At 38.7% G+C, this 11,874-nt stretch overlaps 2 protein-coding genes across 2 annotated transcripts; one reads left to right on the forward strand and one right to left on the reverse strand.

Moving 5' to 3' along the window:
* The first annotated feature begins 1,352 nt into the window (after positions 1 to 1,352).
* On the forward strand, positions 1,353 to 6,901 carry LOC101300003 (protein SUPPRESSOR OF PHYA-105 1-like). Its single transcript, XM_004308274.1, has 8 exons — positions 1,353 to 1,657; positions 2,260 to 3,581; positions 3,820 to 3,977; positions 4,229 to 5,069; positions 5,253 to 5,399; positions 5,563 to 5,880; positions 5,976 to 6,035; positions 6,368 to 6,901. The coding sequence occupies exons 2-8, from the start codon at positions 2,421 to 2,423 to the stop codon at positions 6,554 to 6,556; spliced, it is 2,874 nt and encodes a 957-aa protein (XP_004308322.1). The 5' UTR covers positions 1,353 to 1,657; positions 2,260 to 2,420; the 3' UTR covers positions 6,557 to 6,901.
* Positions 6,902 to 8,086: 1,185 nt separating this feature from the next.
* On the reverse strand, positions 8,087 to 10,335 carry LOC101300294. Its single transcript, XM_004308275.1, has 2 exons — positions 8,445 to 10,335; positions 8,087 to 8,286 (listed from the first exon to the last, which is right to left on the reverse strand). The coding sequence occupies exons 1-2, from the start codon at positions 10,333 to 10,335 to the stop codon at positions 8,087 to 8,089; spliced, it is 2,091 nt and encodes a 696-aa protein (XP_004308323.1).
* Between the last annotated feature and the right edge of the window lie 1,539 nt (positions 10,336 to 11,874).

Raw genomic sequence — 11,874 nt, forward strand, 5'->3', positions numbered from 1 at the left:
AGTTAGTTTCATCACCTAAGTGAGATCTAAGGTGACAATATGAGTGACGAAATTACCTGACTTAGATGACGAAAACTTGTACTTGTTTCGTCACTAAAGTGTTCTCTTAGGTGACGAATTATAAATATTTCGTCATTTTAGAACCTTTTTCTAGTAGTGCACGTTAGCAATTTAACTGAGAAAATTGACAGAAGGACTATTCAGATTAAAATAAAATCACAAGACTGAACATATGTCGACTTCAAACCACAATGACTATACAATATTTTATCCAATAAATATCAACACGTACCATATTTGTGTTATCAGAATGCCTACCAACCAATGCAACCCTATGACTCAATGGCATGACAAGTGAGAGTTAGCCCCAATTACTCAACCGATTTTGTGTAGGATGATGCACAAACTCAATATTGTCCATCTAACATTAGATGAATCAATAGTATTATTATTATTTCTTTTAATTTTTTGCTTAATAGAAAAGTATGCCCATTTATAAATTATTAACATAAAACTCTTTATACACATTACCAAAAAAAAAGAACGACTAAGATTGAAAGGCACAAGCAAATTAAGATGAAGCCATATATTGACCCACATTCGACTCTCAATCAACCACTTATGAATATGACATTTGTTTTGTGATTCAGAGTCTTAGAAAATTGTAAAGAAAATGTCATCAGAAGTTTAGAAATCGTTAAATATTTCGGAGGCTAGTCATGACTCGTGAGTCACTAGTCTCATAATACAATGGTGTTAAAATTTCAAATCGTTTTGAATTTAAATTCTTTCAAAATGTGAGACGCATTCTCAAAGGGTCAAATCTCCAACGACCCCGAAACATTTACAACACTAAACACTTCCCGTGCCACCCAAGAGGAATGGAGATCGAATAGTGCATTGTTGTTTTGGTTCATGCACACAAATGTCATATGTCGTGATATGAATTGTTGATGAGAGTTATGTTTACTTAGATACTAACTGACTAAGAAATTCATATTCAAACATTCTCGAATGTAAATCTAGTAGGAGTGAGAATTGTTTTTTTGAAAATCTTAAAGGTGATGAAGTGTATTTGATCAGTCAATAACTTTAACACTAGTTGAGGATTGTTGACTCCGAACCTCCTTGAAAGACAAAAAAGATCATAGTGGCAAGATCAGTAACAATTACAAAAAAAGAGCCCATATCCGTAAAACAAATTCATTGAGAAGAAAAGAAAATCATACAAATAAACACGTCGTGTAGAATAGTAATTGCTCAAAGAATGATATCGTGGTCGCACTATTTGCCACACAGACCTGCAGAAGGCCTCCTTCTGATATTGAAAGCAAGCAAAGCCACCCAAAATCCCAAAACCAAACTGAAAATATATACATAAAGCTTAATAACTGATATTGAAATGGCAGAAAGCTTGAAACTTTTCTATATAGAGGGTCATCAAATAAATTGAAAAAGAAAAAAGAACAGAAAAAACTTGAGACATTGATAAGACACTTGATCTTATAATGCTTCACAGTTTCAGTTTGGAGGGAGAACTCAAAGAAGTTTAATTGATGTTTCAGCCAAGTCTTTTCATGGGTTCTCTGTTCTGAGCTTGTTGGGTGTTTGGAGGCTTTGCTTGTCATGGTTACAGTGTCTGGTGCTTGTTTCAATGGTAATGCTATTTCTTTCTGGTTTGAATTTGATTCAGATTCTTGGGTGCTGCTTAGCTTGTGCACATTGAGTTCAGATTTAGTGGGAACACTGATATAAGATTCTTGGGTATTGGTTAGTCTATCGGGTGATGGATTTGTGTGATATTGATCTGGCATTAAATTGATGGTGAAGAAGGGATGAAATTGAATCTCAGTTTTTTCTTTAGACTTGTATAAAAATATGGTCCTTTGTGCTTATGTATGTGTGTTTGTATGATTATGTTTAGTTTTGCAATGTAAGCCAATACTCATCTTTTGTGATTTTATATGTAAAATTCGTTTCTCATTTTGGTAATGCTTATTTGTCCCTAGGATTTTGCATTTGACTTCATGGGTTTTTCTAGATTGTATCCTTAATTCTGTAGAATCAGTTGTTCCAGTTCTTTCTCCTTATACCTGAGGAATGTGGTGTCTCTTCTATAAAGGATGAGTTATCAAAGGCTGAAGTTATTATTGCATTCATGCTGAGTTTGATACCTTTAGATTCAATCAGTTTAACAGTCATTGATTATGATTTCGTCTGTCTTCTTTGTCACTAATTCATTGAATTTGACATGCGTAGGTCAGTTTTCCATAGTTTACTCATATTGATTGAATGAAGTGCAAAAATAGTATAGAGTTCCATAGATATAATGGCAGCAAATGTGGTGAAGAATTGTGGAACTTGAATGAAACGATTGTGATCTCAAACTGGAGGGTAATACACTGCTGGGGTTACCAGCAATGCGCACATTGGCAGGTAGTAATTGGCCAGAAAGCTTGACCAATAATTGTAGTTCTAATATGGAGGACAAGGATTTGAGTTCTGGATATGAGGCACTTCGTAAAAGTCCCCATTCCATAACTGGCATTGCCCCTGCTGCTAAAGAGTTAAAATTGAAAAATCCAAGGAAACCAAACTCAGCTGATTATAGTCAGGGAGGAAGTGGATTTAGAAGTAAGGATTCACATGGTGATTCTGTGTCAGAAGATAATGATCAGATATTGCTGAGAGTTAGACGTGAGCTTAGAGAAATGCATTCTAGCGTTCGAAGTCTGAAGCCTTCTTCAAGCAATTCCTCTGAGCAAGACACTGATAAAATGTTGGCATATGTAAGGGCTAGGAACAGCAAGATCATCTCAAGCAATATGCTAAGTATTGCCAAAAAGCAGCTGAAAATCCATTCTACTAATAGCCATCTTCAATCTCTTGTGAAGGAAACATCGAAGGGAAAGGGTATCAGTAAAATTTCAGTTATGGACCAGAAGGTATCTTGCGGTACAAGGATGAAATCATTTATGCAAAATGGTCAGCATTCTTCAGTTGTCCTTGATAGGTCTGGTCCAGAATCTGTCAGTACTGGGATTTGCCTGAGGGAGTGGCTTGAACCTGGTTGTCACAAGGTAGATAGAGCTGAAAGACTGCTCATATTTAGGCAGATTGTGGAGTTGGTGGATTTTGCACATTGTCAAGGTGTTGCCTTGCAAGAGTTGCGGCCATCACGCTTCATTTTATTGCCATCAAATGTTATTAAATATACTGGAGCCATCATACGATCAGATAGTATCGTGAACCGAGATTTGAGTAAGAAGAGGCTATTAGAGCAAGGGGACTGTGCTGGACGTAATGTAGGTGGAAAACAGCAAAAACTGAGTGATAAGATGATAACCACGAGTGGTGGCTCTGGGACTAAAGAACGTACTGAGAAGGAGTTCTGCATAGATCCTGAAGATTCTGGGTATGGTGAACTCCAGTTCCAGAATACATTACTTTTACCCAAACAACAAACCATTTCTGCAACAGTTCATTTGGAAGAGACGTGGTATACTAGCCCAGAGGATCTCAGTGAGATAGGCTGTACACTTTCATCAAATGTCTATGGCCTCGGCATTCTTCTTTTTGAGGTGAGTGTAGATATGTACTGCTTTTGCATCTGCTTATATTTCGGAATTTTCTTTTAGCCACTTCTTTTAGGCTAGAGAAACTTCTTTTTATCTTAAGCTGCTGCTATGTGGCATTAGAGGTTAGGAGAAAGGAACATATAATCACCAAGTAGCTTGGAAACCCCATTCAAGGGTATTATACAGTATAATTGTTTGTATATCTGGTCATTTTGACTTGTTTGTTCTGTTTATATATCAGTTGTTGTGCTGCTGTGAATCTTGGGAGGTGCATTCTGCAGTGATGTCGGATTTGTACCATCGAATCCTACCACCATATTTTCTTTCACGAAGTCCAAAGGAAGCTGGCTTCTGCTTTTGGCTTCTCCATCCTGAACCTTTATCTCGTCCAACATCCAGGTCTCACTATCTGCATTATTTATTTCAGTTCTTTTATGTTTATACGAAAAATCATGGTCTTCATAATCTGGGACAGTATAATTGAAGCAATTACAGTTCATAGCTACTTTCCTTCATCCAGATACAAATCCACTTCAAATAAATCCATCTTTTAGCCTGTCAAATATGCTTAAATGGGCATACATTTTTTGCCAAATGATTGAAGGTTAGATGGGCAAATTTTGAAGTTTTCGTTTTCTGGTGTGCAACAGAGAAATCTTGCAGTCTGAACTCTTAGGTGGACACCAAGAAGCGTATTGTTGTGATGATTTCTCAAATTTTAATGATGATCTTGATGCAGAATCTGAGTTGCGCAGTTTTCTTCTCTCATTAAAGGACAGGAAGCATGGGCATGCCTCTAAGTTAATCGAAGATATAAGATGCTTAGAAGAAGATATAAGCAAGTTTACGACGAGGGACTTGTCAGGGGCATCCTCAGATTATTTCAGGGCACCCGATCAGCTTTCCTGTCAAAGAGAACAGGGATTTTGTCTGGAAGAGCCTGTACGTTCCGGTGCTTCGTCTAGACTATTCTCAGATTCAGACATGAATGAGGCACAAATGATGAAAAGTATCAGTCAGCTAGACGGTGCCTACTTCTCCGCAAGATCCCAAATGCTGGTAACGGAAACTGCTTCTGCAGCAGAATCTAATAAGGACTTGTTAGACAAGCGAGATAATGTGCGAAATGATTCTCAAGATTTAAGCATCAATAAGAAATCAGGTGATCCCCTTGGGGCCTTTTTCAATGGCCTCTCCAAGTATGCTTGCCACAAAAAGTTTAAAGAATGTGGGACACTAAGGAATGCAGATCTTCACAACTCTTCCAGTGCAATCTGCTCTTTAAGTTTCGACCGTGATGAGGACTATATTGCTACAGCCGGAGTATCAAAGAAAATCAAAATCTTTGATTTTGGTGCCCTTGTAGACAACTGTTTAGACATCTATTATCCTTCAGTTGAGATGTCGAACAATTCTAGGCTGAGCTCTGTTTGCTGGAACAACTACTTTAGGAGCTATCTCGCATCATCAGATTATGATGGAGTGGTAAAGGTGTGTTTTTTACAATAAAATGTTTATAGCCAATAGCATGTATAGAAGTTACATACATTCAGATATACTGCATAAATGTGAATGGCTGTATCAGTATTAAATCTGGTTATTTCTTTTGTGGAAATAACGTCCTTGGTCTGTCTATTCCTTTACCAATGATATTATATCTTGTCTGGAGTTCAGATATGGGATGCAAACACCGGTCAAGGAATTTGTCAGCATAAAGAACACCAAAGGAGGGCTTGGTCTGTCGACTTTTCTCAAGCTGACCCAACAAAGTTTGCTAGTGGAAGTGATGACTTTTCAGTGAGATTGTGGGATGTTAAAGAGGTATGATTTAGAAAACGCCTTATCGTGATGTTATATTCATAAACTCGAGCTATGATCTCAGGGTGTTATATTTTGGGGTAATAGTATGATACTTCAGAACTTATCTTTATAATAGTAATATCTACAAGATTATAAGAACTAATATTCAATCTTTAATGTGCAGGAAAATTCAATAAACACGATCTGGAACCCTGCTAATGTCTGCTTTGTTCAGTTCTCCGCTTACTCTTCTCATCTCTTAATTCTTGGATGTGCTGATTACAAGGTCTACGGCTATGATCTTCGGCATACTAAATTGCCTTGGTGTACTTTACCGGGTCATGCAAAAGCTGTTAGCTATGTCAGGTGTGTAGATAAAGAAACTCTAGTTTCCGCTTCGACAGACAACACTCTGAAGCTTTGGGATCTTAACAAATCTAGTTCAACCGGGTTGTCTTCCAATGCGTGCAGCTTAACTTTTAGTGGTCATACTAATGAGAAGGTTGCCCACTTTACTCTTTAATATGACCTTTCAGCATTTGTATTGTCTGATATTTTAAGTATTTCATATTCTAATTCTGTTTCCTGGTTGCTCAGAATTTTGTAGGTTTATCTGTTTTTGATGGATACATAGCATGCGGTTCAGAAACTAACGAGGTACACATCTGTTTTTGTTTGAGGGTTTTTGGATTTTATTTTCCCCTTTCCTACTTGTTTTTCTTGACTCTTTATTTTCATTTCACTAAAATTTCCTTCTGCTAAAAAAAGGTTAATGATTCGTCTATTAAGTTTTACCTTTGTTATTATTTTTTTCCACCAAGGAATGGTTTTGGTTTTTGGAACCTGTAAGTGTGCCTTGTTGTAGCAGAGTGGTAATGTAGAATCGTATAAGCAATCCTTTATATGGCAACGTAAAATAATACGTGAGTACGAACCATACATTTATTGACTAGCTCTGTATCTTTGTGGATGTTTTTCTTCCTTTTCAGGTTTATAGTTATCACAGAAGTCTACCCATTCCAATCACTTCTCACAAATTTGGATCTATTGATCCTGTCCCTAGAAGGGAGGTTGGTGATAGTGGACCGTATGTCTCAAGTGTCTGTTGGCGAAGAAAGTCTAACACACTTGTTGCTGCCAACTCAAGTGGAACAATGAAATTATTGCAGATAGTTTGAGTAAAAGCTTGCCTTCTCTAGATCATTAAATGAACCTGTTGTCTGCGGAAGCTTTGTCTATCCTATCCTCGTGGAGTGCAAATATGAACGGGAAGCATGAAATTGTCATGTTGAAGACACATTGTCAAGAGAAGTTCAACAGAGCCAGCACTGTTTGTTCTGGGTGTACAGAGAAATAATTTACCTTCAAATGTGGCAGTTAAACGTCATGCTGGAGTCTAGTTACTCCTGAAGCTGATAGCTGAAGTAAGTTTCGGGCTTGGTTTATTAGTTCCAAAAGTTGGATTTCTTGTTTGAAAATATATTTGAGTAGGGCTGAATGGTAGTGGCCGGAATTCAGATAGATTGTAGATTGGATAGGTATATATTCACTAATAGATTCCTGTGATTTGTTTAGAGTGTGCTTTGTCTGGATGAGGCATATAAATCATGTACAAGCAATATTTTGTTGATACTAGAATAGAAATTTAAGTGCTTGAAACACTATTCTTTGAGAGAAATTTATGACACTACTATGATTGCTTCTCGGAACTGTACATCTTTGGCTGAGATATTCAGGGTACTGGTAATTCAAGAGAAGCTTATGGCTGCATCCAGATTGCTTATTGGAACTGTAAATCTGTCTTAGTCTTGCAGTCGTCTACAGTTTCTTGAGTGAGGTAATGTTTTATGATTTTACCGCAATGGATATGTTGATACTACTGGGATTGTTCATGCATTACAACAACTAAATTCCAAATTGACTTTGTAACGTTTCAAATGTGTCGCTGAAAGTTTTATAGACAAATACCAGAAGATGTAAATTTCTGGTTCATCTTCTGACGATCCAAATATAATTTTTCCATTTCTGAATGCTTTGCATATTCTGATCATGTCAGTATTACAAGACTGATGTGAATCTTTGATCGTCGCTCCGATAATAGTATAATCCTCAGATGATGTAACATTCTTTCTTCCCCTGCTGAAATGAACTGAGATTGTCTTGTCTTGCCTTCAAGTTTGTTGTTATTTCTTGTCAGAAATGTGCTGTGAAGTTTGGTCTGCATTAAACGCAATGGAGGCTCCCATGTTTCTCTTTCAAGGTATCTTAATGTCTGTACAAATCATAAACCCTTATTTATGCCACTCTGTAATTTGTATCAAGTCTGCTCTGATTTCTGCAGATCATATGATATTGCGATTATTGCTCTTCCCCTTTGGACCGTAAGACAAAAAACTTCTTGTTGTTCCTCCATCTTTTTCTCCTGGTATTGTCTTCTACTTTGTTGTTACTGTTGACCAGGATTCTATGCTTCAAACATTTATCTGTGGTTCTTGAACACAAATTACTATTGTTGAAGTTGCTAAACTCAATCAGAGCAAGTTAAACTGTACGTACCCTTATTTACAATCTTCATAAAAACGACCAATGCTACCTTTCAGGTTCAGCTTCTCTTGACTGTGCTTCCTCTTAATCTCTGATCAAGTAATCCACAGATTTTTTGAAGTTAGAATGGATTCGGATAGTTTTTTGATATTACATATGAAGGTCTAGGAGAGCTCAGAGTCTGAGGCATGACCGGATTTGGTTCTCCGTATTCTTGGACTCGACCCCATATCTGAAGCCATTGATGTCCTCCGCATTTTTGGAGACATCGTTAGCAGGCTTTCTGAACTTGTTCTCATGCTAAAACTACGATAAGGAGGGGTCGTTCCCTGTGGAGGTCTGGCAGACCGTCCTCTTGGTGTTCCTGTGTAACCAAAACCAGAAGATGTTAAAGTTCCTATTCGATTAGGGGTGGACTTGAGTCGAAGTTCTTCTGTTTTAGGCATTAGCATCTCTGATGCTTGTTATTATGATTGTTTCTTAGAGAAAATCAGAAAATATAGTAAACTGAGCAAGGCATACCTGGTTGTCTGTTGAGTTTCACGTCTGAAGATCTCCTCAACAATGGAAGTTTCTTGTGCATAGTATCAGGTGAACACTTCCTTTCAGGTGTAGCTGGGAATGGATCGTCTGGTGGGGTGACAATTCCATCCCCACATAACGAAGCGTCGCTTCCTGATTCTGAAGTATCTTTCAGTCCTGAGTTTCTGTCTTTTTCCGCTATCCTATAAACAAGCATATGAAATGGGATCTGTGATAATGCTAGTTGATCAGAGCTCCCCCAAGAAGGGAACTTCCTCAGAACCCCTGACTCGATGTCACAGTAATCTACTATAGGCACTGGTGGGTCTTGCTGGCTGTCATAGTCAGGATTCATGGCAAGGAACCTTTTAACATAGCGAAGAATCCTACAGATGGATGAGAAGCTTGGCCTTTGATTTGGTTCCGCATGCCAACATCTCTTTGTGAGGTTGGTGACATATCTTAGAGAGTAGAAGGGGAACAATGGCCTCTCCCCTGCTCTAATGTTTCGGCTCATTTTGTCCCCTTGAAGATGACTATCCTCAAAAGGCACTTTCCCAGTTAGAAGCTGAAAGCAAATCATCCCAAAGCTATACACATCAGACTTTTCTGTGTACTTTTTCTCACTACTTTCACTATGTTCTTGCGCTTCCAGAACTTCAGGAGAATACCATATAACAGGTGGGCTTCCATTCTGATTTGAAGGGTTTTTCTGGGTGGAGTTTCTAACAGAAGTTAGACCAAAATCTGAAATCTTTGCTTGCAAGAAACCTTCTGTGGATATCCCTCTTGCTTTAACCAGTATGTTACAAGTATTCAATTCTCCGTGGTAGATTTTCTTCGAGTGGAGATATTCCATTCCTCTTGCAATTTGAAGCATCAGATCAATAGCAACATGAAGAGTAAATGGAATTCGCTTCTTCGGGCCACAGATCTCCTTGATATAGCTTCCAAGGTCTCTACTCATCAGCTCCATAATGAGGAAACATTCTTTCTTTTCCTCATCTGTAAACCCACAAAGGCAGTGAACAAGGTTAGGGTGGGAAAGTGATAACAATGAAGAGATCTCTGGCAGCAAGGGTTCAATTTCTCCATTGAACTGCCTCAAGGCAAAGCTTTCACCCAACCATAGGATCTCTTTGTACTGACTTCCACTGCCTAGTCTTCGCCTCACTTGGTACTCCGTAGATCCCACCAGGATTGAGCTAGGCAAGAGCTTCCCATTCCAAGGCTCTGGCCCATCTAGGGCTTTAAGAAGTTGATCTGTGAGGCGTCGTTCGTACTTTGTTGAACCCGAGCTCAGTTTTCTCTCTCTGATTTGATTCAGAAGAGTCCATCTATCTTCCTTCCATACTGTGTCAAATCTATTGCAGAAATCTTGAGTGATCAGGTACTGCTTCCCAAATCTCCATTGGAAAAGCTTCCAATCTCTATATGTTTCTTTGTACTTTTCCGCATACACGCTTTTCCTCCTTTGCATCTCACTCAAATCCGACCCTGACACTTCCCCTGCAATTTCTATTGCTTCAATGACAATTGGGATGCAGGAAAGCAAGTTGTGGATGTGAAACTCAACACAATCGGTGTTCTGATAGAGTGAGATGGCTTTCGCCCACCATTCCTTTTTGTCCAAGCAATGCTTAATGTAGAGCTCTCCTTCTTTAAATATCCTGTGCATGTCTCTCAATGGCTGCTCAAGAACTTTCCATTTAGTGTGCTTCTCATCAAATCTCAGGTTGTGTTTCATCTCCTCGGCTATTAAGTCAAACGCTGAGCCAAAGATGTCGAGCAGCAAAAGGCATTGCCGGTAATTGATATGGATATTGTCTCGGAACACCATCAAAGACTTAATACTTCCTAAAGCCTCCCCAAGCCTTCGGAATGGCTCCATTTTCAGCACTCAAATTCAATGATCTGAAAATGGGACGCCACCAAGTGACGTAACTACCATAAGAAGTCCTGCAGCAGAATAAATTACTGCAGGAAAACAAAGAATGAAACAAGGCAATGGCAAAAAGGCGCTACATGACCTGAAAATCGAGCTTCTATGGGAACAGAAATGTGAATAAAAACCTCATAGTATCAGGAAATGTCGAGATCTCTCTAATTGTTTGGAATCCGGCAGTGAAATAAAGAATCAGACATACCAATCTCGACTCTCTGAGCAACCAAGCAAAGGGATGCAAGAATCCAAAAGAGGGTATCCTAACCAATACAGTTTTCGAGCCAAACTAATCCAGCAAGTTTAGAGTATCAAGCAATACAGGTAACACTCGAACTGCGAAAAAATAAATTAGTGGCCTGGAGCAGAAAACTAGAACCAGCAGATCGCCAGTAAGAAAACGATCCGATTTTTGGTTAGAGTTATTTTTTTCTTGGTGATGTTAATTTTCGGTTAGAATATTTTGAGATTTTGGGAAAGCATAACTCTAAACTAGGGAAGCCAACATGTGATGTGTTGATTGATGACACTCAACTTTGTATGTGTGGGCTGTTCTTCGGCCAAGTGTTCCCGCCAGCTTCTATGTCTCTCCCCTCTCAATTTAGAGAGGACTGAGCCAACCGCTTTAACTGAATTTTGATGCTGCTTTCGCGCCTTTTTATTTACAATACAACGCCAGTGTTGGTGATTCATTTTTATTGGCAAATGAATGAATTTTTCAGATCATCTGGTTATGTACTTTGGTCAAATTTTAGTTTTATTTACATCTTCTTTGTTTTTTATATGATTAAAGATTTTCATTAGAAGATTAGAATAATATATCAAATGACAAAATCACTATACAAGGCTACAACCATTTGGTATAATAACGTAAGTTTCTCTCATGGCATCATTAGGGTGCGAGCATTGGTTGTATACTACGTGTTGCGTTTTCCCAGCGACAACTCTAAGTTAGTTGTTTTGATGCTGAATGGGATTGAGGTTCCCGTACTTAGTTTTATGATGGTCTCTATTGGTAAATTAGTGCTGGTATAACGAGTTGATGGTGGAAGGTGTAGCAGATAAGGGAACCAACAATGCGCCAGCTTCCTGAAATAGCACATCATTTCAAAACCCGATCAGCCAAACCAGCGATATCAGCGTTGACTACATTATCGGCATTCATAAGAGCAGGTAGTCTCCAGTGTCGCAACCAACAATGTTACCATTGGAAACCCGCCAATCCCTATTAGGAAGGATGACGCCACCCAAATTCTGGCTACGGCCACAAAGCCATCCACCGAAGGAGGGATCTGGCACGAAGTTGAGCAAAGCTATCATTAACCAAGCAACTCGCTACGGCCACCATGCTTCACATTGAGGAAAGAAACGAATATGTCCTATGACACAATCGTCGAGATGAACATGGATATGGAAGCGATAGGGACCTCCTTAGAATCATTTCATAAAAGGGCGACGATAAGGTTTCGAGGAGACTCTCTCTTGGCT

The sequence above is a fragment of the Fragaria vesca genome, linkage group LG7 (genome assembly GCF_000184155.1).
Source record: "Fragaria vesca subsp. vesca linkage group LG7, FraVesHawaii_1.0, whole genome shotgun sequence".
NCBI lineage: Eukaryota > Viridiplantae > Streptophyta > Magnoliopsida > Rosales > Rosaceae > Fragaria > Fragaria vesca.

Coding starts and splice junctions, on each gene's coding strand:
- LOC101300294 (XM_004308275.1), bottom strand. CDS start 10,335: ATGGAGCCATTCCGAAGGCTTGGGGAGGCTTTAGGAAGTATTAAGTCT. Junction 8,287..8,444: donor GAAACTCAACAGACAACCAG/GTATGCCTTGCT, acceptor TTGGTTACACAG/GAACACCAAGAGGACGGTCT.
- LOC101300003 (XM_004308274.1), top strand. CDS start 2,421: ATGCGCACATTGGCAGGTAGTAATTGGCCAGAAAGCTTGACCAATAAT. Junction 3,582..3,819: donor TCGGCATTCTTCTTTTTGAG/GTGAGTGTAGAT, acceptor TTTATATATCAG/TTGTTGTGCTGCTGTGAATC. Junction 5,070..5,252: donor ATTATGATGGAGTGGTAAAG/GTGTGTTTTTTA, acceptor TCTGGAGTTCAG/ATATGGGATGCAAACACCGG.